Source organism: Pelodiscus sinensis, chromosome 12, assembly GCF_049634645.1.
Source record: "Pelodiscus sinensis isolate JC-2024 chromosome 12, ASM4963464v1, whole genome shotgun sequence".
Lineage (NCBI taxonomy): Eukaryota > Metazoa > Chordata > Testudines > Trionychidae > Pelodiscus > Pelodiscus sinensis.
In genome coordinates this window covers 20,833,311-20,857,567 of record NC_134722.1, presented here as the reverse complement: position 1 = coordinate 20,857,567, position 24,257 = coordinate 20,833,311, and the positions used below count along the sequence as shown (strand labels likewise).

The following is a 24,257-nucleotide window of genomic DNA, read 5'->3' as shown; positions in this document are numbered from 1 at the left end:
AGCCCTTCTCTCAGCTCCAGCTTCTCCCTCCTAATTGTCGCCCCCATCTGCGAATCCGCGGCTATCGCGAGATCGTCTCTGTTCCCGGCATCCATTTCGCGGCCTGGGAGAGGGGGCGGTACTAAGTCTGAGGGAAGATGAAGGCGGCGGCCATGTTGGCAGCTTCTGAGTGGCTTCGACGGTGTTTGTGTTGAGGGGCCTGCGTGGGGGGGAAGCGGTTGCTGAGGGGTCCACCCGCGGTTGCGCGTACGCCTAGGGGAGTGGCGTGCTCGCTCGGACTGCGAGAGGGTTCGCTTAGCCGTCCGAGGCCGGCCTCAGGAGCGTGCGGCAAGGGGGGGGGGGGTCCCTGACCGGGGAGTTGGCGCCATGAGCGGGGGGACGCCCTACATCGGCAGCAAAATCAGCCTAATCTCTAAGGCCGAGATCCGCTATGAGGGGATCCTGTACACCATCGACACCGAGAACTCCACCGTGGCGCTGGCCAAAGGTAAGGGGCTGGGGGGAGCGGCCGCGGTCTCCGGCGTCTTGCTCCGTCACCGGTGGGGGAAACGAGGCACGCGCAGCCCCGGCCGGCGTTACGCTGTGGCAGGACCGAGACGCCAGTGGCACTGGCCCGAGGTGAGGGGCCACCGAGTGAAGTGGGGGTGGGGGTGGGGGTGGGGGGTCGCTGCATCTCGTCACTTTTCGGTTCAGCGCCCCTGGTGGCGAAGGGACGCGAGCGGAGGTAAGAGCTTGGGGGAGAGAGGAGAGCGTAGTCGGGGAGCCGATCCTAAAGCTCCTGACCACTGCTGCCCGAGCTTACAGGTGGGGTTGGCCTCCACTGAAGCGTTGGAAGAAGCAGAGAAAGGGAGATGCGCTGTGTCGTGGTGTTTGCAATGGGTGGCAGTGGTGGAGGAGGGACGTCCACGTGTAGTCTGGTACGTGATAACCCCAGCCTAATTGGTTAATCCTATCGAATACACACATTCCCCCTTTGCTGCTTCTGGGAGAGAGGCAGCAAGGTGGGGAGCAGGAGTCATTGCTGTGGGGAGCCAGCTTTTTAAGGTGGCAATGCTGGGGGGGGGGGGGGAGGACAGGGCAGGCTTCTCCTCGAATCTAGTGCTTGTAGGGAGCTTTTAAGCTGGCTCCCTACACGCACCAGATTCGAGGAGCAGCCTGCCCTGTCTCCCCTCCTCCCCTCCCCAGTATCCCCTCCTTTCCCCTCCCCAGTATTGCTGCCTTTGATAGAGAGGCAGCAGCAGCAGGGTGAAGGGGGCAGGCAGGAGTTGGTACACATGGCAAGCTGGCTTGAAGTCTGCTTTCCTCACATGCCAGCTCACTCCTACACTGCTGCCTTTCTGTCAGAGGTAGCAGTGGATGGGAGGGCAGGGGAGGCTGCTCACTGCGGACAGAGGACACTGCGTGGAAAGCCAGCGCAGGTTCTGAGAGAGAAGTTGGGCCTCAAGACACATGCTGAGAGTTAACAAATATGTAGTTGTGAATTAAGGTAGGAACCAATTTCCAAAGGCTCTGATCTGTTAGCCTTTCCTCATTGGAAATTCCAGCTTGGGCATGTCCACTGACTCCAGCTGTAACAAAAAGAAAGCAGCCTCTTTGATGGTTTGGTCCCAGGTCAATTTAGGCTTTATACATCAAAATCTGAGAGAGCCCTTGCAGGCCATGTGTAGAGCATGAGGTTAATATGCTCATGAAGAGAAATGCTGCTGACAAGTACTGAATTCTGGACTAGCTGCAGTTCAGATATGGATTTTAAGACTTAGCCTGTTGTTTCATTTGTCTGATCTTGAAGTCACAGGTGCTAGAGCAGGGGTTCCCAAACTTTTTGACATGGAGACCAGTAAATCCATTCACGAGCTTTTGGAGGACATGTAACATTCATTTGTATATTTGCATATTCAATAAGCAAATGATGAATATTCAAATACATTGGTTTTGGTCCTCCCAAAGCCCCCAGTGCCAGCATTAGCAAAGCTTTTGGTACAGTCACCCACAATATTCTTGCCAGCAAGTTAAGGGAAAATGGATTGGATAAATGGACTGCAAGATGGATAGAAAGCTGGCTAGATCAGGGTTTGCCAAACTTTTTACTTTAGTTGGAACCCGTTTTTTTCAGTACTGTCTTTTGCAGCCCAAAAATATAAACACATATTTAAAAAAAAAAAACAGAATGAAAAATGAATAAATTTTCAGTGTTTCACCCGACTGCATCCTCCACCCAGCCTGGGCCAGGGCTTGGGGGACCTGGCACCACATGAGCACTTCAGGAGGCGGGAGCAGGAGCAGATTGGGGTTAGGGTATCTGGCTAAGAGGGATGGTGCAAGGAAGGGTAGGTTGCCAGGTGTCTGGTTTTGTACTGGACAGTCCGGTATTTGAAAGTTTTTTGGGAAAGAAATTGAGAAATTACCAGACATATAAAATGCCTGGTATTTTCTAATTAGGTAAGTTTTATTATAATTAGGCGTATTAGTCCTTAGCTGCCTGCCTGGTAGATGTGCTCACACTGAGTGTGTCTACCTGCCAGGCAGTTCGCAACTACTCTAGGGAGGGTATGTGGGGAGGTAGAGAGGGCAAAATGGAAGCCCTGGCCAGACTCAACTCATCTGCCAGGGTCTGCATGTGTCCAGGTCAGTCTCTCTTCCCCCCCCCCCCCCCCTTCCCGATCTCCCCAGTCCAGCCCTGCTTCCAGCGGCCGGTTCCCCCCACCACCCACCAATCTCCCCCATCAGCCCTGCTCCACCGACGACCCCCCCCCCTCCCACCAGCCCTGCTTCCAGTGGCCGGTTCCCCCCACCACCCACCAATCTCCCCCATCAGCCCTGCTCCACCGACGACCCCCCTCCGCCACCAGCCCTGCTTCCAGCGGCCGGTTCCCCCCGCCCCCCACCAATCTTCCGTCAGCCCCGCTCCACCACCGACCGCCCCTCCCCTCCCCCCCACACACACACCAGCCCTGCTGCCCCTGTCCAGCCCTGCTTCCGGGCTGATTCTCCCATCCTTCTCCTCCTGATCTCCCCCAGCCAGCTCCCCCCTCCCCTTGTGCAGCCCTGGTTCCTCCGCCTGCCCTCTCCGATCTCTGCTGCCAGACAGCCCCACTACCCTCAACCCTGCTTTTGCTGCCTGGCTGCCCGCCCTCCCCCCTTCTCTGCAGGTCAGCCCCGCTGCCCGCAACCCTGCTTCCACCGCCCACCCACATACCCAGATCTCCACAGGACAGCCCCACTCCCCCAGTCCTGCTTTCGCTGCCCGCCCGCCTGGATCTCTGCGAGACAGACCTGCTGCTCCCAGCCCTGCTTAGGCCGCCTGCCCGGGCCTGGTATAAAATACCGGGCCTCAGCATGGCTGCCGGGAGTGGAGCAGAGCAGGGAGGGCTAGGAGGAGCGGAGGAGGAACCAGCTGCCCGGAAGCAGTGCTGGAGGCAGTGGGGCTGTCCCGGTGGAGATCCGGGCAGGCGGCCTAAGCAGGGCTGGGAGCAGCAGGTCTGTCTCGCAGAGATCCAGGCGGGCGGGCTGCGAAAGCAGCACTGGGGGAGTGGGGCTGTCCTGTAGAGATCCGGGTATGTGGGTGGGCGGTGGAAGCATGGTTGGGGGCAGCAGGGCTGTCCTGCAGAGATGGGGGGAGGGCGGGCGGCCAGGCTGCTGCCCAGAGTTAGGGAAACACCGTGCTAGAGGATTGTTTCAAGATTTACATCTGAAAGAAATGGGTACAACCTTTTAATCTACACAGAGGTAGAAACCTGACTTTGCATAGCAACCATCAGATCTTCTGGTAGCAGCTCTGAGTGTACCTGGAACACCTCCCCTCCTGCCCCCCAATGTCGCAGATCCTGGCCCAAAAGGCAGAGCGACAGCCTGAATCAAATTTTTCTTCCAGTTCCTTCTAGGGATGTAAAAAGCACCTTAATTGGTTGATGATTTGTTTAACCTGTTAACCAGCAGCAGTGGGTTGGGGGCTGCTCTGATCCCAGCCCTACTGACCTACTATTGCTAGGCAGGCCATCCATGGGACTGTTCTAGCCAGCTGGGTCCTGTGTTTAACCAGTTATCCAGTAAGTATGCCGGTAAGTTTGATCCTTACCGGATAATTGGTTATCCTTTTACATCCCTAGTTCCTTCATCCTATCCAGCCAGCCTCATATTGCTGTTATCTAGATTGAGTCTCATCTATACAAGAAAGTTGGGCTGGTTTAAGTTCTTCAGTGTTTTAAATGGTGCTGAAACCTATATTGGACGTTATTTTGCCAAGTCAGTTAGGAATTGGTTTAAGATAAACCATTCTTAAAACAAAATAACACTGAGCTGAGAATGGGACAGACTTCAGCATTTAACTATGAAGAGGTTATCTCCTCTCCATATGAAAACATGCTGATGGAGAGCCGGAGCCTTGATACCTTGCTATCAAACTCACTCTGCCACAGTTAAGAATCTTAATGTTTTCCTATGGTACAGTTAGCCTGTACCAATGGTCCTTTATGTAGCGCCTGATCCTATTGCAGTCTGGCATCAGTATTGGGCCCCAAACAATGAAACTTTGCTTGCTTTGTGTCTGTTTTTTAATGTGTATCTGGTACATGCGACGAGGAGTCCTGTGGCACCTTATAGACTAACTGAAGTGTAGGAGCATAAGCTTTCGTGGGCAAAGACCCACTTCGTCAGATGCATGTCTGACGAAGTGGGTCTTTGCCCACGAAAGCTTATGCTCCTACACTTCAGTTAGTCTATAAGGTGCCACAGGACTCCTCGTCGCTTTTGCAGATTCAGACTAACACGGCTACCCCTCTGATATCTGGTACATGAGATTTACCTTTGAGGGAAAACTTGGAGGAAAATAAATGTTAGACAAAAGCATATTTATGTTAGCCTAACTTCTGATAACCTGTTTCTGAATATTTGATAAATATTTTCTGAAATGTTCTGTTTTGAAGAGTAAATCTGAGAATTTTCAGATGAAACTGCATACCCAAGCCATAGAGTTGTTGTGATGAAACCAGGTTGCAACCTCATCCTTGCAGAGGTGCTTGTACTTAGTCTCTATGACAGGGATTCTTACCTTTCATTGCACACCCATCCCCCCCCTTTGACAACAAAATTACTACTCTGCCCCAGGAAGAGGAGTGAAGCTTGAGCCCAGGCATGGAGTTAGAGGTTAGAGGCCAAAACCAAGAGCTTCGGTACCAGGCAGGATGCATGTCACCTGAGTCCCACTGCCCAGAACTGAAGCCCAAGAGCTTCAGCATTGGCCCCAGTGGTGCAGCTCAGGCTTTGGCCCTAGGTTTCTGGCAAGTCTAAGCCAGCCCTGGTCACTAGGTATGTGAATGGTTAACTGGTAAGCATCACCTTTACAGTTATCTGGTGGGGACTTCTCCGGCTTGTCAGAGCTTCTGTTCCAGCATGGTGGGGCCTCCCACCCGCCCCCGTACAAGCGGTTAACTGACTAAACATAATGTGTAAGTGGTTAAACAGAATTTTACCTCCCTGCTAGTGACCCCATTAAAATGGTGTTATGACCCACTTTGGGGTCCCAATCCACAGTTTGAGAACCACTGTTCCATGATTGCTTAAACTGTTATGATCACATTATGCTAGTATCACCTTCCACTGTCAGTCTTCAGAAACCAGCTCTCAACTTCATACAATTAAACATAATAAAAATCCATTTATTCTTATTTCTAAATGTAAACTCTTAAGATATGACTCAAATGAAATGGGAGGGGAGGCTAAATATATGTGTATAATTATGCACATGTGGTTTCATACTGTGAGTGAAGTGAAATAGTTATTTTACCAAGTAAAGCAGTCTTACCAAAAGCAGTTAAACCTTCAGTCTCTCATTTGTACTGCCTCTTCCTCAATGCTCAGAGTGCTACTCAGTCACAGCTGAGGAACTGGCACTTAGATTTTGCACTGACTTCAGAATTAGAATAAGTACTTCATATGATGTGTTATCTAATCTTTTATTAGCAATCAGTTTGTAAACTACTAGAATATAATAAGGTGCTAAGTAAGGGCATGGATTTGTCAAGAACAAATCATGCCAAGCCAACCTAATGGGCTGGAGTATAATTTGTAACCAATTAACTAAATAAAGTGGGGTGCAGCGGCTCCACCCCCCCATTAAGGTGACCCATTACCCGCCTGTTCACATCCCTAATCCTTACAGTATAGTCTGTCTAAGATTGGGGTCTCTCATTGTGATAGGCTTGGTACAAAACTCAGTAAGAGATGGTCTCTGCTCCAAAGACTTCCGTTTGAAAAGATCAGTGGTTCTCAACCAGGGCTATTCTGAGGTGTCCCAGGGCATATATCAGTTAATCTAGGTATGCAGTCTGTTGTAAAACTAAGCAAATAAAAAGCACAAGCAAAATCTATTATAGATAAAATTTCATACAAAGATTTTTTTATATTGCTTTGTATATCATACAACGAAATGTAAGTACCATATTTGTATTCCAATTTATTTTATAATTGTATGATAAAATTGAGAAAAGAAGCAATACATAATTTGAGACATCTTTTGTATTTTTGTATCTGATTTTGTAAGTTAACTGAGGTTAAAATTGAGGCTATACAAGACAAATCAGTCTTTTGAAAGGTATACAGTAGTCTGGAAAGATCCATTCCAATGGCTCTCAACAAGACAGTCTCGTAGAGTAAATAGAGGCACAAAGAGAAGTGACTTGCCCAGATTCATACAGTAAGTTGATGGTAGAAGAGAAGATAGACTTCCACGTGCCTTGTCCGCCAGACCATGTTTCTACTTCATCACATTAGTCACTTTGTGTTCATTATTTTCACTGGCAGATGCTATCTCTAAGTCTCATATACATCAAGTAAAATTGTACTGTAATGCAAAATCTAAACTGTGATATTGGCAACATAAATATTGAAACTTGTGAAATGTTTGTATTTTCCCCTGGAGAAGTGTGGATTTGGGGTTATGGTTTTGTGGAATAGTGCAGTCATGATCAATACAGTTCCAAGTGAGTTATGGCCTACTGTATTCTAATAGACTAGATTTGTGGGCTGGATTGATGAGTAGCTATTGTTGCAAGGCTTGTCTAAATGGTATGTTGTTGTGCATCAGTGTGTCATGCACTAATTGCTTGTCAAACTTGCTGCCATGCACTAAAAGTTCCCTCGTGTATTGATGAGGACTACATCAGCTTGCATTGTAGAACGCTTTATGCATCAGCAAGAGTACACATGGACAGTTAAGGTGTACCAGTATGTCGCATGCTAGTGCACCATGTAGCCAAATCCACCATAGTTCCATATTAAGTAAATGTTGTCTTCTGCATGGAGTGTTAGTTTTTCATGTTTGTGTTTTACTATCACCAAAAAGACCACTGTGAATTAGGGATGTTAGATGTCATTTAATTTAATAATCATGTAACCTCACAAAATCTTACCCTTTACATGATTATCTGATGGCCCCTGGAGGTGAGGCTGGCAGCCAGTGTGCTTCTAGCCACACTCTTGGGGAGCACCCTGCCATCCCAGGGAGCGACTCCCTGCATACATCAGAGGCAGCAGCATGAGGAGAGAAGGGAGGATGCATGTAACTGCACATTAACCATGTAAACGGTTACACTTTGACATCACTACTCCATACACTCTGAGTGGGGTACCTGAGAACACTTATTTTCTATTTTGTAAAATCTGGGACAATGATTTTTATGAACCTTATGTATCTTGTGAACTTTGAAACTGATAGTTTTCATATATCAAGCTTGACCAAAGAGATACCGTGCCTTCCTTTTAAACCCGTGTGATGTGAACTTGATTTCAAACATTAGCTTTAATTAAACCAATATGAGTTCATTTCACTATTTTAGTAGCTAACTTAATGTGTCTATATAGAATAAAGTGAATTGGTTACTTTTTCTCCTCATAGATTGTATTATAGGTACAGGTCGAAACCTCAGTGGTCCGAGATACTCTGGTCCAGCAACATCTGTAGTACTTGTTCCTGGATCAGAGTGCCTCAGCACCAGATGTTGCCAGTGGCTGGCAGCTTTCAAAGGGCCATTGGGCTGGGGGCAGGGAGTCTCACTGGCTGGAGTGCAGAGCCCCGGAGCTCCCCCAGCTGGGGGGCACGGAGTGAGGTGGCAGCCAGAGAGAAACCAAGCTGTTTAGGGGTGCAGAGCCCTGCTGACAGCTATGAGAAGAATCCCACCAGCAGGCTGGGGGCAGCGCACTGGCCAGGCTGTGACCAGAAGGGAAGCCCCGGAGGGCTGACCTCCCCTTGTCCAGCACACTCTGTTTAGGATCGCTCAGGACCGAAGGGATGTCCAACCTGTAGTATCATAGATCTCTTTGACCATGTGTTCTTGATATAGCTGCCAGATGTTCAATTAGCTGTATTTGCAAATCATACTTTGACAGCTACAGAGGTGTGTATTGCATAAGACAAGTCAGCCTTATTCTGATAAAATCAAGATAATCTTGAGCTGCGTTAGAGACACTTTTTATGCAGTTCAAAATGTTCACATTCTTAACTATTAGAGTTGAAGTCAAGTGACACTGACTCATGGTTTTAACCATTGTTCACTATTCATTTTTTTATTTGTAGAAATGACAGAAAAGCCCCCTATTAGAAAGGAAACTAAGATATTTAAAAAAAAAATAAACGCAATGCAACATAATGAAATCAAGTTGTAAAAATACAGATCTGCACTGTTTTTTTCACAAACAGTTTGGTTTGGTTGCATAAAAACTTGATAATCTTGTAAAGACAAGAACATCATACAATCCTCACTTCGTGGCAGCAAATAGTGAATGTTTTATTTCTGTGTGCACCAATTTTTTTGCTGCATGCTCCTTTACCCTCAGATTCATGTTTCATGCATGTTCTCTGCCATGTGGCTCAGGAGAGAGTGCTGCTACATAAGCAACACTGGGTAAAGCAGAAGGCAGGATGCATTCAAGAGGTGGGGATGAACAGACATCCTTGGTTCTCTCCCCTATACTTTGTGGACATTCCTATCAAGAGAGGGTGCAAGGTGCCTAGACATCACTACCTCTAATCTGCTTCCGAGCCCAGCAAGACCGTGTGCAGCTTCTGAAAGGTTCTGTCTCCTATGTTCTGCTTTCTGACTCCCTCTTCCTTCCACCAGATCTTACGCCCTTGTAATGCACAGGTTCCTTAAGGCGGTTTTCCTGATCTGAACTTGACCAAAGCCTTCCACATAAGCTTGGCAAAATTTCCGGTTTGGTGATGGGAGTATTGCCTTAATGACATTGCCAAGCAGTCAGAGATGGCCTGCCAAGATGCAGCTGACTTGAAAGTGCCTCATCTTGGTGTTGTTTGTTCTCTCCTCTCCTCCTCCTCACTCTCTCCCCCCGCCACCCCCCCATTCCCACTCAGTAATCTCCCTGTGTATCTCAAATTAAAAAAGCATAGAGGGGCAAAAAAGTGCCATCATGACTAAAAACATAGTAAAAAGTGAGAGCCAAAAAGGCATCCTTCAAAAATTTAAGTTAAATGCTATTGTGGAAAACGAAAAGGAGAATAAACTCTGGCAAGTGACATTTTAAAATGTAATTAGGGCGGCCAAAAATACTAGGCTACCCAAAGACTCAAAGCAACTTCAAAAATTGGAAATTACGTCAGAAGCAGGAATCCTGTTAAACAACCATTGGGGAATACTGCATGATCAAGATACTAAAGGAGAGCTCAGGGAAAGGAGTCTGTTGCAGAGAAACTGAGTTCTTTGCATGAATCTTTATGGCTGAGGATGAGAGTGAGATTTCTAAACCGGAGCCATTTTCTTTAAAGTGACACATCTGAGGCACTGTCCCAGATTGAAGTATCATTAAAGGAGATTCCAGAACAAATTGATAAACAGCAATAGGTCACTAGGACCAGGTGTTCATTGAAAAGTTTTGAAGGAACTTGGATGTGAAATTGAACTACTAACTGTGCTATGTAATCTATTGTTTGTCTGCTTTTCTACCAGATGTTGTGGGAACAAGATAATGTGAGGCTAATTTTTTTTTTAAAAAGACTACAGAGGCAGTCCTGGCAAGTACAGGCTGGTAATCCTAACTTCAGTACTAGGTAATCTAGTTGAAACCATGAAGAACAGAATTATTGGACACACAGGAACACTATTTGTTGGGGAAGAATAACATGGTTTTTGTAAGGGAAATTCTCAGTAATCTGCTAGAATTCTTTGAAGGGTTCAACAAGAATGTGCACATGGGTAAGCCAATGTATATAGTGTACTTACATTTTCAGAAAGCCTTAGATTTTCATAACTTTCACCAAAGGCTCATAAACTGTCATGGGATAAAATCAGCAGTCCTCATAGATCAGTAACGGGTTAAAAGATCTGAAACCAAGGGTAGGAATAAATGATCCTCTCTCCATTCTATAAATAGTGTTGTCACAGGTCTGTACTGAGACCAGTATTGTTTAACACATTCATAAATTATCTGGAAAAGGGGGTAAAAAGTATTGGCAAAAATTGCAGTTGATACACAGTTACTCGATATAGTTAAGTCCAAAGTAGACAGAAGAATTACAAAGAGGGTTTTCAAAATTGGGTGTCGGGGGCAAGTGAATGACAGACTTAAAATTCAGTGTTGATAAATGCAAAGTAATGCACGTTAGATAACAATCCAGTCTACCCATCATTAACGATGGGATCAAAGATAGCTGTTAACATGAGATCTTGAAGTCATCATGGATAGTTCTCTGAAAACAGCCACTCAATTTGCAGTGGCAGTCAATGATTCTTAACTTTGTTAGCTTTTTTAAGAAAGGGATAAACCAGATAGAAAATATCATATTGCCTCTATAGAAATCCTTAGTATGCCCACATCTTTTACACTGTGTGCAGTGTGACTGTCCCATCTCAAAAAAGATGTATTAGAAACAGCACAGAGAAATTGTTCGGGGTGTGTAACAGCTTTCATGTGATGGGAAATTAATAAGATTGGGACTGCAGTTTGGAAAAGAGGATGTAATAGAGGTCTATAAAATCATGACTGGTGTGAAGAAAGTGAATAAAGAAGTGCTATTTACTCCTTCTCATAATACAAGAACTTAGTGGTCATCAAATGAAATTAATCATCAGCAGGCTTAAGACTAACAAAACGAAGTATTTCTTCATGCAATGTATGGTCAATCTGTGGAACTCTTTCCTGGATGATGATGTGAAGGCCAGGACTACAATAGTTTAAAAAAAAAAAAAAGGTAAGTTTATGAAGGATAGGTCCATCAATAGCTATTAGGCAGGGTGGACAGGAATGTAAAGCCATTCTCTTGAGCAGGGCTCGTCGAACCGCAGTGAGCCCTGCTCGCCAGCTGCGCTGTCCAGCGATCTACGCATGCGCAGATCGTCTGTGCATGCACAGATCACCCGAACCCGGCTCTTCCGGGTTGCAATCTACGGGTGAGTAGATTGCATTATTTGTCAAGCCCTGCTCTTGAGTGTCTTTAGCTTCTGGCAGACAGAAGCTGGGAATAGGTGGCAGGGGATGGATCACTTAATGGTTACATGTTCTATACTTTCCCTCTGAAACAAATGGCATTGGCCATTGTTGGAAGACAGGATATTGGGTGAGAAGGACAATTGGTCTGATCTAGTATGGCTGTTACTATATTTTTAGCGATTAAGTAGGTTTTATAAATGGATCATGTGATCATTTATATTTTAAAACAAATGCACTAAATTTACCATGTATTATATAGTCAAGCTTAAATTGGGTTTAAAACTACATATCTATTCTTTAACAGCAAAGAAATACTCTCTCCTGTACTCCAAAATACTTCTGTATTTCTGCCATTTTGCCATCTGGTGGTTCTTGGTTGCTGGATGGTGATTATATCCAACTGACATTGGGGTAGGGACTTAAGTGATTATTTGTAGCCAAGGATAAGAGAGATGCCCTCTTCTCTTCAGCTATCACTGCTGTCATAGTTAATCTTAGCTGGAGCCATAATTTCCTTATACAGTAAACTTCTGATAATCCAGAACCTTTAGGACCCAGGGGGTGCCGGATTATCAGATATGCCAGACTATCGGAAGGGGGGGGGGGGCTATGAGGGGTCTGGAGTGGGGTGGGAGGGGATTCCACCCCAGACTCCTCATAGCCCCCCCCTTCTGATAGTCCGGCTCTTCCCCAGGTGTCCCTAATTCAGCCGCTACTGGTCAGTTTCAGCAGCAGCTGAATCAGGGATGCCTGCAGCAGAGCAGCTGGGGTGCTTCTGGGTTGGTCCCGCAGCCCTGAGGGGCAGCACTACGGGACCAACCCGGCAGCACCCCACCTGCTTTGCTCCCGGCTTCCCCGATTCAGCTGCTGGTCAGTTTCAGCAGCGTCTGAATGTGGGAAGCCTGACCAGCTGCCCCAGCACTTCCGGGTTCCTGATGGTGCCGGACCATCAGGAGTGCTGGAGCATTGGATGCCGGACTAATGGAGTGGTGTTGTATTTGTGCCAGCAACACAAAAAGCACTTGAATACCAAACACAGATTGCACAGTTAATATCACTGTTTAAAAATGTCTGCGGAGTAGCTAGATTATAATCATACTATAAGAAATAATTCTTTTCAATTCTGGATTGCATATCAGATCTTTAGTCTTGTATCTTAATTATTTTTTTTTAACTTGAGGCAGTCTGTGCTCTTTTAATTATCCTGTCAGCCTCTCACCAAAAATACCCTGCATAGTTATCCATTGATGCAGGTGTGTGGATGCTGGTTTGGGGTTAACCTGAGACTAGCTAACGATGGAAGGAATAGGATTTAGAGAAGTCTTGGTTATGCAGAGAATGGATCAAAGCTTGAATTTGTACTTGGGCTATTGTCTCAGTTTTGACGTTAACTTTTGCATGTTTGTCATTCCCCATGTTTTTCTCTGCATAAATTGATTTAACTCTATGGCCCCAGTATCCAAATGTAGTTTACCACAGCACTCATCAAGTAGGGAAGTACTAGGAGTCTTGTGCTACAGAGAGGAATGGGAGTCTGAGGAACTGACGCTTACTTTTCCAAGGTCAGAAAGAAAGTCTTTGATACAATAGAGTTCAAAGTTCCAGGATAGGATACTAATCCTCACTCATCTATTCTCTGTCTGTGATCTGCTCCACTCCCTCTCTCTTATGTGCCTTCCCTGCCACAATTTATGCCTGCATTGTGGCTTCTGCATGTTTCCCCAGCAGAAACAGGCTGAGGCTTTACCATTCTCACCTGATGGTGAGATGGGAGCAAAGGAATTATTCTCCCCTGCATCTTGACTTCGGCGTGCCCCCAATGGACTTCAGAAAATGCAGAGGCTAAGGGCCTGGAGTACAAGACAGTCAAGTGACTGAAAGTAATCCCTGCTTACTACAATTATTGATGCTTGAATAAGTATTTTCTCCCTCACAACCCAACTTATTTTGTTTTTGTTTCTTCAGTTAAATCATAATCTTTATTCACAAGTTTACCATGAAAATGCTGGTCACGAGTTGAGAGTTAAGACTTCTGCAAGGATGATCTGTGAGAATGAATTTTTGATACTACATTGATTAGTAGTTCCTATTAATTTTACTATCGAAGTTAGTTACAAATATTGAAAAGCAAACACTTTCTGTAGTGTGGAAATCCTATCTGCAAAATAGAGCTATCTGACATCCAGCAATTTTAGGAAATGAGATACTGAAGGAACATTGCAACTTGCACAGGAAACAAACTTTTACAGACATCTCTCTATTTTTAGGGCATAGAGTTTGCCAGCTCCTACTCTAGGATTCATGTACTCATTTTACACATGAGGAAGGCCTAGAGAACGAAGATGAACTAAGGATTTTTTTGTTTCATTTGTGGGCTTTTTTTTTTAAACTAACTTAGCAAAAGGTAGATGATAGGGAAGTGGAACTGTGTACATGGTTACTTGCAGGTTCCCAGTTTGCTTGGGGATCCTGCTTAAAAACCAGCTCCCGTTGCACCTGTTCCCTTCCCCCACCCCCGCTGCTGCCTCAGAGGGGAGAAGATGAGCTGCTGTGTGCTGGAGGCAACTTAAAAGCTGGCTCTCCCTGCATACCAGCTCCCTGTTGCATGTAACTACTGAAATTTTCAGCAGTTACGTTTTTTTCTTGAATTCATTTTAACATCCCTAGTAGATGACTCAAATGTGTCATTAATTAAATTTCCACTTTTGAAGTGGAATGGAATATTGTTTGATCTTTTGATCTTCAGTGCTGTCATAATTGTTGAAATTTATCCATATTAATAGGGATGTTAGTATCAGCTGATTAATCAAGTAGTTGATGGAATGTGACTAGTGATTCAATTCTGTTTCAGGCCTTTCACTATTTCCTCAACTTCAGTGTTATTTAAGAGCAGTGTGATGCCTAGAAATGGACAGGATCAGTTAGTTGTTGACTGATACAAAAACTGAGACGAATTTAAACTTGATACCAGCTGCAGTCTTTTTTACTCTTGGAGGAATTCTGTGCCAAAATATGAAATTCTGCAAATGTCTGTATTTGTCAAAATAACACTAGTCGCACCATTTTCAGTTTTGGTAATTTATTTCAAAATAACTGTGAGCAACTATGTCTGTAATAGTAAAGATGGTGACCCCCTTCGCCCCATCTCTGCATGGCAAGCAGGAACAGCTCAGGAGCAGCTCCAAGGCAGAGGGCAGGAGCTGCCAGTGGGCAGATGTGCAACTTACAGGGAACTTAGGTGTTAACCATTTTTTAAAATAAAACTTCTAGGAATTTCATAACAGTGAACCTTATTTCAGGTCCATGCAAATTTGGGTGAAACAAATAATTTAGTGAATATACTAAAAAGCATAGGTTCTGGAGTGGCATGGTTTTGCTTTTACAACTTACTAGAATTATTTTACTTTCCAAGAAGACCTATCTGAGATGCCTCCTGGGCCTATATATACAGGGAGAGATTGGATGGAGAAAGAATTTTGGTGGTGGTGCTTATGCATGGTGAATCTAGGGACCCAATAGGAAGCTGAATGATAATGCAGTAATTGCTTGTAAAATGTTTAGACTTCAGTTAGGTATGTAAAATCTAATCTTTACACTAACATTACAGTGATACCAAATGTGTTATTGTTGCGCAAAACATAACATTTATGAAGACAGTGCTGACCTAATGAATTCATGTATAGTCTAATCTAAATTTAAATTAGTATGAGTTTAGAGTCAGTTCCTTCATGTACAAGGCAAATAATGTGTTGCATCTCTTCTAGATGCTTACTTTTCATCTCCTTTTTACAGAGCTTTGAGTAAGAGGGCATAATTTAATTTGCTATTCTATTAATCAATAATCAACATATGTCATGGCCAGAATGTAAATCAGGTCTCTGAGAACAGGACCATTTCCCTAGGATGTCTTGTCCAGTTGTCTGTCTTTATAAAAATATTAGTGGTATTTACTTTCAAGAAATGGTCAGTCTGACTCGTCTATTTTTCAGCATGTTTTTTCCTTTTTCTAAAATTTTAAAAGGAACCTTTGTAGTTATATTTGTCATAAACCTAGTTTTGTCAGTCTAAGAGTGTATCACTTGTGGCTTTTCTCTGAACAGTTTTGTAGCTAATGCCAGATTGAATAACGCGTTACAGGCAGTCCCCGGGTTAATTACAAGATAGGGACTGTAGGTTTGTTAAGTTGAATCTGTATGTGAGTCGGAACTGGTGTCCAGATTCAGCCGCTGCTGAAACTGATCGGTTTCAACAGCGGCTGAATCTGGATGCCAGTTCTGACTTACATACAGATTCAACTTAAGAACCCCAGGCATCCCCAAGTCAGCTGCTGCTGAAACTGATAAGCGGCTGATTCCAGGAAGCCGGGGGCAGAGCAACTCTGCCTCGGGCTTCCTGTAGTCAGCCGCTGGTCAGTTTCAGCAGCTGCTGACTTGGGGACGCCTGGGGCAGAGCAGCTTGGGTGCTGCTGGGTTGCTCCAGTAGTGCCGAGGAGCGGCGCTACTGGAGCAACCCAGCAGCACCCAAGCTGCTCTGCCCCAGGCGTCCTGATTCAGCCGCTGCTGAAACTGACCAGCAGCGGCTGAATCAGGACGCCTGGGGCAGAGCAGCTGGGGTGCTGACGGGTTGGTCCAGTAGCGCTGAGGAGCGGCGCTGCGGACCAACCCAGCAGCGCCCCAGCTGCTCTACCCCAGGCGTCGTGGGCAGAAAAGCCTGGTCTGCTGGGGGGGAGGGGGCACTAGCTGCGCCGTCCCCCTCCCTCCTCCCCAGTAGACCAGGGAGATGGGGAGCAAAGCCTCGGAAGCTGCCCGCAGCAGGACAGCCGCGGCGCGCCTGGGCTGTCCCGCTGCGGGCGTCCTCTGAGGCTTTGCTCCCTGTCTCCCTGGTCTGACCAGCAGAACAAGGAGACGGGGAGCAGCTTTTCTCGCCCCGGAGATCGCGGGCGGCGGGACTGCGGCTCATCTGGGCTTCCCGCCGCTCCCGTCCTCCGGGGCGAGAAAAGCCCCGTTCGTAACTGCGGATCCGACATAAGTCGGATCCACGTAACTCGGGGACTGCCTGTATTCAGTTAACAAATGATAAAAATGGCCTGGCTCTAAGTGGAACATGGCAAAGATATTTTGTGTTCTGACTAATGTGGGATATTTTGCAGGGCATAAACAATTTGATTCTTGTATTATTTGTAAGGGGTTGTGGTGTGTTGGCAACAAACAATGTCCCCTAGTGAATATTAAATACTACTTTCTTTGTTTTAGGGGTGTAATTTCTATAGGGAGGTGAAACTTAGGCTACATCTTCACTACAAAAAAAATCAGAAAAATATGCAAATTGCAAACAGCGATTTGCATGTGTGTGTTCCGCTTTTCTTTCTAAAGGCTTTTACGACATTTGGCCCTTCTACACAGGGCCAAATGTTGGGGGGGGGCGGACCTCTTTCAGAACATCCCTTCTTCCTCGTAAAACGGTGTTTACAGAGATGCTGAAAAAAAGCATCTGCTTTTCCGAATTTTTTTTTGAAAAGCAGATGCATTCCCTGGATATACCTCTGGTATCCCAGAAGAGCTCTGTAGTAGGTGTACCCTTTGTGAAACAGGGTGTATCCTTTGTAAAACAAATTTTCCCTTTTCCCTGGTCAGAATGGGTGTAAAAATCTCATAAAATTGTGGTTTCTGAAATGCACATAAAACTCTTATTCTCTTGACATGCTCACCCTTCTCTCTTGCAGTACGTTCCTTTGGTACAGAAGATAGGCCCACGGATCGGCCTATACCACCTCGTGATGAAGTCTTTGAGTATATTATATTCCGTGGCAGTGATATTAAAGACCTTACTGTTTGTGAGCCACCAAAGCCACAGTGTTCTCTGCCCCAGGATCCTGCTATCGTACAGGTAAAGTTTAGATTTATTTGTTGCAATCTACAATTGAGCTTCCCTAAATATGTTGCAGACTAAAATGTTCATACTACCTTGTGTTGTGAACCACATAATATCAAAATCTGGGCATTCTAAAATTGTAGAATTGTTCTTTTGGAGCCAGACTTGCTTTCAATGATTGTGGCAATTAATGCTCCACTCCTCTCCAGACACACAGTCTTACAGTCTCCATTAGGGATGTTAGATAGTGATTGATTGAATAGTCGTGTAATTGCATCAATTTTTTGTGGTTATATAACTCTTTGATAGTCCCCAGGGGTAGGTCGGCAGTTGGGGGTTCCCGGGGAGTCCCCTGCCATCCCACACTGCTGCCTCTATCAGAAACAGCAGCGTGGAATGGCAGGTGAAAGCCGGTCTGAAGGGGAGCCAATTTAAAAATCAGCTCCCCATGCAGACTGGCTCCCACCTGTCGCCCCACACTGTTGCCTCTGATACAGGACAGCAGTATGGGGTAGCAGCAGCCCTTTCCACAGGGGGCCACAGTTCCCTGCAGACAGGAGCTGCCCTGGCATCCCACGAGCAGTCTGTCTGTTGCAAGCCTGGGCCCGCAGCAGACGGGATGCTGCTGCAGAGCAGCTTCTATCGGTTGTTCTTCCTACTCTCTCTCTCTCTCCCTCCCTTCCACGCCCCTCACCCCCGGCTGCCTGTATGGGAGATAGCAATGGGGGAGGGCAGATCCACCGAGGCAGCATGTGAGAAGAGCCAGCTTAAAAGTTGGCTCCCCACTTGTATCTGCTCTCACCTGTCCCCCTATCCCTGCTGCCTCTTACAGAGGCGCAAGCAGCTTGCGTGAGCCGATATGCACAGGGAGCTGGCTTGAAAGCCAGCTTCTCGCATGTAACCAGCTCCCAACTGCCCCTTTCACCCTTCATGCTGCTGCCTCTCTATCAGATGTGGCAGCACTGGAGAGGGGGGACAGGTGGCTCTGAGGATCTGGTGCTTTTGGGGAGTCAGCTTAAAAGCTGGCGCCCCATGAGCACCAGCTGCTGTCTCCCCTTCTCCTCCCCTGCTGTCTCTGATACAGAGGTAGCAAGGGGATGGGGGGAGTGCATGTAGTCAAAAAGATGGTTAATTGTATTCATCTGCATGTTGACATCCCTAGTCTCCCTTGGTGTCACAAATCTCTCCTAACATGCAATGCTGTGCGTACATCCTTTGCCTTAATAGTTGTTGGGATGTTCTAGAATAGCCATTCTGATAGTAATGGGTGGGGAATTCAGAGTGGGCAACTAAATTTGGTTAATTGTCCTTGTGTTGAATGGAACATTCTTAATTTTCACATACGAGCCCAGAAGCAACAGTTCTCCCATAAAGACCTTGCTAAATATCATAGGTAATAAACACATTTAGCAGAGCACTGAACTGACATGAGCACTTCTGCAAGATTTCAAAAGCTCAGAGTGCAGTATTGTAAATGTTGGACGCCTTTAAAAACATTAGTGTGTTTTTTAAAGTGCATTTTGGGTATCTTCTTTCTAGTTTCTTAGCTTTAAGGTACATCTGCATTGCAATAAGACCCTGGCATAGGTACATCTAGACTGGGTTAGTTAATATAGGCTCACCCTTATTAAATAGCATTGTAGGCAGTTAGGGCTCAGCTGGAGCCCTAGTCCAAATGCATACACTGCAATTTTGTAGTCCCACAGTATAAGCTGAGTCAACTGACTAGGCTCTGAGACTGTGCCATGAGTTAGTTATTGCAGTGTAAGAGACACACACACACCCCCACCCCACGGATATACAAGTCACACTTTCAAAGTTTTTGTAACCTTGAGAATTATTTTTAAGGAAAGCTGAGATTCTTTTGTAATGAAACGAGTCCAGAAATTAAGGCTTTAAGAAAATATGGAATGTTTTGAATTCTGTGATTGAAATAGCACCCCAAATTGTATGTATGTTTGCAAAAATTTTGCCTTTGTGCTTATTTGGATAATTCCAATGTGGAATAATCCAAATACTTAAGTATTTTGAGGTTTTCTTTACTGTTTCCCATATTTGTCAATGTGAAATATATATATTAAACAATGTGTATTCCTTTTATAAGTAGTAAGGTTTCGTATTTTTATAAATTAATATACAGCATGGTTGTTCAGTGGTGAGCAATTTAGTCCCCTTTACATTTTCTCTGTCTTGCTTTTCAGAAGAGTATTGTATTCTCTAAATTCTATCAATATGATTTTCTTCAGTCTTCACTAGGATCATCTTCTACTTCTTCATTCCAATCTGTGGGGTCCTATGGTCCTTTTGGCAGGATGCCAGCATACAGTCAGTTTAGTCCAAGTCCATTAGTGGGGCAGCAGTTTGGCGCTGTTGGAGTTGGTATGTTAACTTTTAAATATTTTGTATTTTCCTGTAAAATTAAAATGCAGAAAATATATAGAAGTAACTAGTGCATAATGTTTTATCCTTTGCCAAATCCATATATGTGATTTAAGTATCACTCGGACCCTTTAGCTAACCTTTTCAGTTGAGATATTGGAGCTACTGGTTGATCTTCTCTAGTCTGGCACTATCAGTACCTGACGGGTTCTGAACCCAAGAATTTTCAGGACCATGGGAGGTCAATATTGCCTAGCAGCATTACCAGTACTTCCACTGCTTATTAGGCTATTAGAGGATTTTTAGGAGTACATTAGAGCTAAATAGCAGCACAGATTGAGAGCTAGGACTGGCAATTATAAACAAACTTTATGGGACCATAGGAAACTTGTCCACACCCATAAAAAGTGGACATCTGACTGACTAAAAGAATTCTGGATGATGGATGGTTCTGCACCATGGAGTATTTCACCACTGTAGTATTTCAACTTGTAGTATTTCACCACTCTGAGATAAATTCCTTCCCCACCAATGTCCTCTAGTAAGAGTAGGGAAACTATAGATAATATTTCTAATGCCCTCTCTACGTATGAACATAGACTTTAGGGAAGCATTCCTTCTATTCCTGATTCATACATTGCAAACAAGTAAAAATGACACAAGCACAATTTTTTAAAATCCTTTGCAGTTCATCTTGAAAAGTTGAGTACTTGGTCTCAATGGATCCTAAAATCTGCATATGTAGCGAGCAAGCCCTTGTGTATGCTGGGATTTTAGCCGCCAGTGTAGTTGTGCTGCTGTAGATTCAATATATAGGACTAACTGTGATGTGCAGTGGTGACCCAGAAGGTCTGTGTACAACAGAAGCATAATTTAACATAACTTGCATATTTACAATTTTTCATCTACAAATTTTGATTTGGATTACTGAAAGAAACTAAAATTAAGAGGCAACCGTGTTAATGATCCAGAATGTGTTTTGTGGATGATGTCTTGCTGTATTGGGGTTTGAGCAAACTGATGTGTATCTTAGGGATGCTAATGTGTAGATGACTACATGATTAACTGATAAACCTAGGCTTATTGGTTAATCTTGTTGACTACATGTAATCTCCCCCCTTGCTGCCTGTGATACATAGGGTGGCAGGTGGGAGTCAGTTTGTGCAGGAAGCTGGTTTTTAAACCAGCTTTCCTCCCGGACCAGCTCCTGCCTGCCACCCCACATTGCTGTTTCTGTATTTGAGGCAGCAGCGCGGAGTGACGGGGCTTCCCAGTAATGGGACCGGAGCACAATGGCTGCCGGCCGTGACCCCAGGGACAATTTAATAGATGTGTAACTGCTGAAAACGTAATTGAATAGTCATGCAACCACATACATGCTATCTAACATCTAGTATATCTTTCTTAGTGGGATAGGAAAATATACTTTTGGTTGCCCTCAGTGTGAAAACTGGTTTACTGAAAACTAAGTGGGATAGGGCATGGGGGTGCATCTTTCTCTTAGGTTTTCTTATTACCCCTTCACTGCACATGCTTTAAAAAATCATTTTAGGGCTTTTTACAATCAGACTTGCTAGTTAACACCCATTCTACACGTTTTTATGTGTGTTGAAAAAGCACCCATATGAAATGTACAGTAGGACTCTGGTCATGGTTCTGTGTCTCACGTAGTTGATATCCGTACATTTCACAATCTCCTAAAGAGGTTTGTTCCAGTACAGTTTACCATCAGACATAAAGGTTTAGGTGGTAAATTTAACTCTTTAGTTGCACCTTTGCAGCATCTTTGCAACCTCATTGCTTTGCATAGGTTTTAAAAGATGCATCTGTTACAATTTAGTTTGTTCTTTTTACATTAAAGAAAATTAACTCCAGATTTCTCCCTTAGTTACTTTTACTCCATGGGACCAATAAGAGTAAAAAAAGATAAGTTGATAATTTTAACGTACCCTTTCACTTTTGCAAATGGGACTACTGACATTTGTATGAATTTGAGTATTTTAATCTGTAATGTCTCAAGGTAAAATTGTGCTTCGACTTTTCTTGAAGTCACTTATAGAATGACCATTTATAGATTGGGAGACTGTTGGAGAATGTTAACTTCTGGGAACACAGGGTCTGTCATTAGTAGAACTTGGGAGTTTTGACTATTGGTGAGAGAAATATTGAGTTACAACTTACTTCGTTATCTGCCAAGCTTCTGTCACTGTTGCTTACTGTCCTAGTATCACAATTCTATGTCAGTAGGATTACTTAGCTTTTTAGAACTTGCTGCAAGGTCATCTCCTCATGATGAGATTTCATTGCAATTTGTTACTAAATCATCATTTTGTTAGTTCTCCAAAGCTGTGTAGATTTGGTCAGGCATGAAGTCATGTAATTACCAGTTGAAGAGATTTTTTTTAAAGTGTATGTTGTCTATTTCAGTATTTTAGAATGATTAAGAAAGCACTGACAACTAATTGACTAGTCCTACTAAAAGTTACATGATATACCCACATAGTAGAATCATTGAAACCGAATTTTAAATCTTTACAGCTCTCTTATTTTCTTCAAAGCAGGAGGTTCCTTGACATCTTTTGGAACAGAAACTTCAGCTAGTGCTAGCTTATCTCAAAGCAGTGCAGTTGGTTCGGCCTTTACAACAGATGCGAGATCGCTAAAAACACAGCTATCTCAAGGTAAGATAATCTTGAGTGCCTAATTGATGATTCTTACTCCCCTTAGGAGTTATTGACATTAGCCCCAGTTAAAATGGAATTAATGAAATTGTAATTGTTCATTAATCATGACAGCTAGAATATGTTCATAAGTGTCCTTAACTAAAATCAGCAAGAAAAGGGTGTTGTCTTTGTTCCTTAGCTTGTTGTATTGCATGTAGTTATGTTGTACTTATAGCACTGGTCACCTCTCAGAGATTTTTCTTCAACAAAAACAAGTTTAAACTGCTTAGTTCAAATTGTTAAAATAAACACTGAATATAGCTAACGTCAGATTTCATAGTTATTATTAGAGTAGTCCCTGATTAATTTCATAAATATCATGATAAACATAAGTTCTCTGATACATATGAGTTTTACATATGAGGTACAGGCAGTCCCCGGGTTACGTACAAGATAGGGACTGTAGGTTTGTTCTTAAGTTGAATCTGTATGAGAGTCGGAACTGGCGTCAGCCGCTGCTGAAACTGATCAGTTTCAACCGCGGCTGAATCTGGATGCCAGTTCTGACTTAAGAAACCCAGGCGTCCCCAAGTCAGCTACTGCTGAAACTGATCAGCGGCTTATTCCAGGAAGCCTTATTCGAGGAGTGGCGCTACTGGAGCAACCCAGCAGCACCCCAGCTGCTCTGCCCCAGGGTCCTGATTCAGCTGCTGCTGAAACTGACCAGCAGCAGCTGAATCAGGATGCTTGGGGCCAGAGCAGCTGGGGTGCTGCCGGGTTGGTCCGGAGCGGTGCTGCAGGACCAACACGGCAATCCCCAGCTGCTCTACCCCAGGGATAGGCAAGAAAAGCCTGGTCTGCTGGGGGGTGGGGGAGCACTAGCTGCACCCTCCCACCCCCAGCAGACCAGGGGGACAGAAGCAAAGCCATGGAGCATGCCCGAAGCGGGACAGCCCAAGCGTGCCCGGGCTGTCCCGCTGTGGGCATGCTCCAAGGCTTTGCTCCCCGTCTCCCTGCAGACCAGGGAGACGGGGAGCAAAACTGCTCGTTTGCCTGGGAGCAAAGCCGCCCAGGCGGCGGCTTTGCTCGGGTGTCCCTGTCTGCTGGGAGGGGTCCAGTGGCTTTGCTGCCCCCCCCCCCCCCCCCCCCCCCAGCAGACCAGGGGGACAGGAGCAAAGCCTCCCAGGTGGCGGGAGTCCCGTTGCCTGGGCGGCTTTGCTCCGGGGCAAACGAGCAAAGCCGCCCAGGCAGCAGGACTCCCACCGCCTGGGCGGCTTTGCTCGGGTGCCCCTGGTCTGCTGGGGGGGTCCAGTGGCTTTGCTGGACTCCCCCAGCAGACTAGGGAGACCGGGAGAAGCTTTTCTTGCCCCCAAGGACACGGGTGGCGACCCGCCGCCCGTTAGCTCTGGGGCGAGAAAAGCCCTGTTCGAAAGTGCGGATCCGACATAAGTCGGATCCGCGTAAGTCGGGGACTGCCTGTACTTCTAAAGAGCTTTTTGATCCTATTGTGAAACCTTTATTCCTTTGTTATGCTTTTCTTGGTATCCTTGGAGTATTAGGCCTATTGTTAGTATCATTACCACATTCCAAAGATAGAATCATAGAAATGTAGGATTGGGAAGGATTTCAATTGGTTATCTAGTCCAGTTGGTCCCCTACATTCAAAGCAAGACTACATAATATTAACTAAATCATTTCTGATGGTGTTTGTTTAATATGTTGTTAAAAACTTCCAATGATAGAGATTCCATACCCTTAGGCGGTTTTGTTCAAATACTTAGTTACCCTGACTAGACACTTTTGTAATGTCTAACCTAAACCACCCTTGCTGCAGTTTAAGCCCAATACTACTTGTCCTGGTCTTAATGCAAATAATTTTTCACCATTTTTCCCGGAACAACCTTTTAC

The 24,257-nt window shown here is 45.0% G+C and overlaps 1 protein-coding gene across 3 annotated transcripts in view; it reads left to right on the top strand.

Annotated features, from left to right (window-relative positions):
• The first annotated feature begins 116 nt into the window (after positions 1 to 116).
• LSM14A (LSM14A mRNA processing body assembly factor) overlaps positions 117 to 24,257 on the top strand; it is a 40,328-nt gene continuing 16,187 nt past the window's right edge. Inside the window, exons 1-4 of one of the 3 annotated variants that reach the window (XM_075940087.1) lie at positions 117 to 487; positions 17,159 to 17,322; positions 19,554 to 19,686; positions 22,245 to 22,367. In XM_075940087.1, the coding sequence (XP_075796202.1) occupies positions 367 to 487; positions 17,159 to 17,322; positions 19,554 to 19,686; positions 22,245 to 22,367 (541 nt within the window). In that variant the 5' untranslated portion in view covers positions 117 to 366. The remainder of the gene's footprint in view (positions 488 to 17,158; positions 17,323 to 19,553; positions 19,687 to 22,244; positions 22,368 to 24,257) is intronic. The other 2 variants (XM_006130563.4, XM_006130562.4) reach the window with 2 other exon arrangements.